General features: G+C 48.7%; 1 protein-coding gene across 1 annotated transcript; it reads right to left on the bottom strand.

The window, feature by feature from the left end:
- Nucleotides 1-2,070, bottom strand: LOC148864172 (elongation factor Tu, chloroplastic-like). Its single transcript, XM_088979042.1, has one exon. It carries the CDS (start codon nucleotides 1,815-1,817, stop codon nucleotides 327-329), a length of 1,491 nt encoding a protein of 496 aa, XP_088835168.1. The 5' UTR covers nucleotides 1,818-2,070; the 3' UTR covers nucleotides 1-326.

Genomic DNA, 2,070 nt, shown 5'->3' with positions numbered 1-2,070 from the left:
TTCAAGAAAGAAAGAAACTGGCTTTCCCTCCATTGGGTACCAACTCATTTAGCAAAAGTCTTACAATAGTTTCAACTATCAACAACACTTGAAGCAACAGAAAATGAGAATTACAGAGAATCATAGCATGTCCATTAATCTAACTAAACTAAAATAACAATTAAGAGCAGAAAAGCAAAATTACAAAGCTATAAGACACTAAAATCATCGCTGGATGCAAACCCAGTCTCATTTACTGCACATAGTTGATGATTCAAGTCCCAAAATTCTACCAGTGAGGGATCATTTGCTTCCGTGCCAAAAATTTTTAGAAGAAACTAACTGTATCATTCTATGATGGACTGGATGACACCTGCACCAACAGTTTTCCCTCCTTCTCTGATGGCAAATCGCATTCCTTGCTCACAAGCCACGGGCATAATAAGCTCAACAACCATCTTCACACGATCGCCTGGCATAACCATTTTCGATTCCTCATCCTTGTCATTCATAATGGATGCAACCTTCCCGGTGACATCGGTAGTCCTCATGTAGAACTGAGGTTTATATCCAGCAAAAAAAGGAGAGTGTCTGCCACCTTCGTCCTTCTTGAGTACATAAACAATGGCAAGGAACTTGGTATGGGGGGTAATAGTGCCAGGCTTGGCAAGGACCATTCCTCTCTGAATATCAGCCTTCTGAACACCACGAAGAAGAAGACCGACATTCTCTCCAGCATAGGCCTCGTCAAGGATCTTCTGGAACATCTCAACACTGGTGACAGTGGTATTTCGAGTGTCCTTGAGGCCAACAATGTCGACAGTGTCACCAATCTTAATGGACCCCCTTTCAATACGGCCAGTGGCAACGGTACCACGACCAGTTATAGAGAACACATCTTCAACGGCAAGGAGGAAGGGGAGATCAGTCTGGCGCTGCGGGATAGGGATGTAGTTGTCGACGGCATCCATGAGTTCATAGATTTTGTCAACCCATTGATTCTCCCCTCTCTTGATGCTTGGATTAGCCATTAGGGCTTCAAGGGCCAGTAGAGCAGAGCCGGAGATAATTGGAATGTCGTCGCCTGGGAACTCATAAGACGATAAGAGCTCCCGAACTTCCAATTCGACGAGCTGGAGAAGTTCCTCGTCGTCAACCTGGTCCTGCTTGTTAAGAAAGACAACCATGTTGGGGACACCGACCTGCTTGGCGAGAAGGATATGCTCTTTGGTCTGAGGCATCGGACCATCGGCACCAGAGACGACAAGGATGGCGCCGTCCATCTGAGCAGCACCAGTAATCATATTCTTCACATAATCGGCGTGACCAGGGCAGTCGACGTGGGCATAGTGGCGTTTCTCAGTCTCGTACTCGACGTGAGCAGTGTTAATGGTAATACCTCTGGCCCTCTCTTCAGGAGCAGCGTCGATTTCGTCGTATTTCTTGGGAGCGCTGTTACCGACGGCGGCCAAGGCCATGGTTAGGGCAGCCGTGAGGGTGGTCTTGCCATGGTCGACATGCCCTATGGTTCCAATGTTGACATGAGGCTTCTTACGTTCGAACTTCCCTCTAGCGGCTCGGACGGTCAGGGAGCGGTGGTTACGCCTCGTCGTCTCCGGTGATGTGGTGGTGGTGGCGGTGGCGGTCCACCAGAAGATGCTGGAGGGGTTAGTGAAGGAGGAGGAGAGGAGAGGAGCTGCTTTAATGGTACGGAGAGCGCCATTGAAGACTGAAACACGGGAAGTAGTAGAAGGAGAAGAGGGTGTGAAGTGGAACTTTGTTGAAGCTGCTGTTGCTGTTGCAGCGGTTGCTGCGGTAGCTGTGGCTGCAATTGCCATGGAAGCAAGCTTTAATTCTACTACCAGTCTAGATTTGGGAGGGAGAAGGGGGGAGTGAGAGAGAGACTGGGAGGAGGAGGAGATGACAAGAGAGTGGATGAAAAGAGGGCTCGAGACCTCATATCCATCGTCCTATCCTGAAGCTGAAGGGTAGTAAGTACCGATTAGCTCAGTTGGAAAGGTCTCTAGCTGGTTATAGGGAAGACTAGGGTTCGAATCCCGCGTTCACCAGGTTGAGACTCGAGAGGTTAAT

Source organism: Nelumbo lutea, chromosome 3 (genome assembly GCF_056320005.1).
Source record: "Nelumbo lutea isolate HS-2025 chromosome 3, American lotus-T2T, whole genome shotgun sequence".
Lineage (NCBI taxonomy): Eukaryota > Viridiplantae > Streptophyta > Magnoliopsida > Proteales > Nelumbonaceae > Nelumbo > Nelumbo lutea.
The sequence above is the reverse complement of the archived record's forward strand: the minus strand, read 5'-3'. Positions and strand labels throughout refer to the sequence as shown.

Coding starts and splice junctions, on each gene's coding strand:
- LOC148864172 (XM_088979042.1), bottom strand. CDS start 1,817: ATGGCAATTGCAGCCACAGCTACCGCAGCAACCGCTGCAACAGCAACA.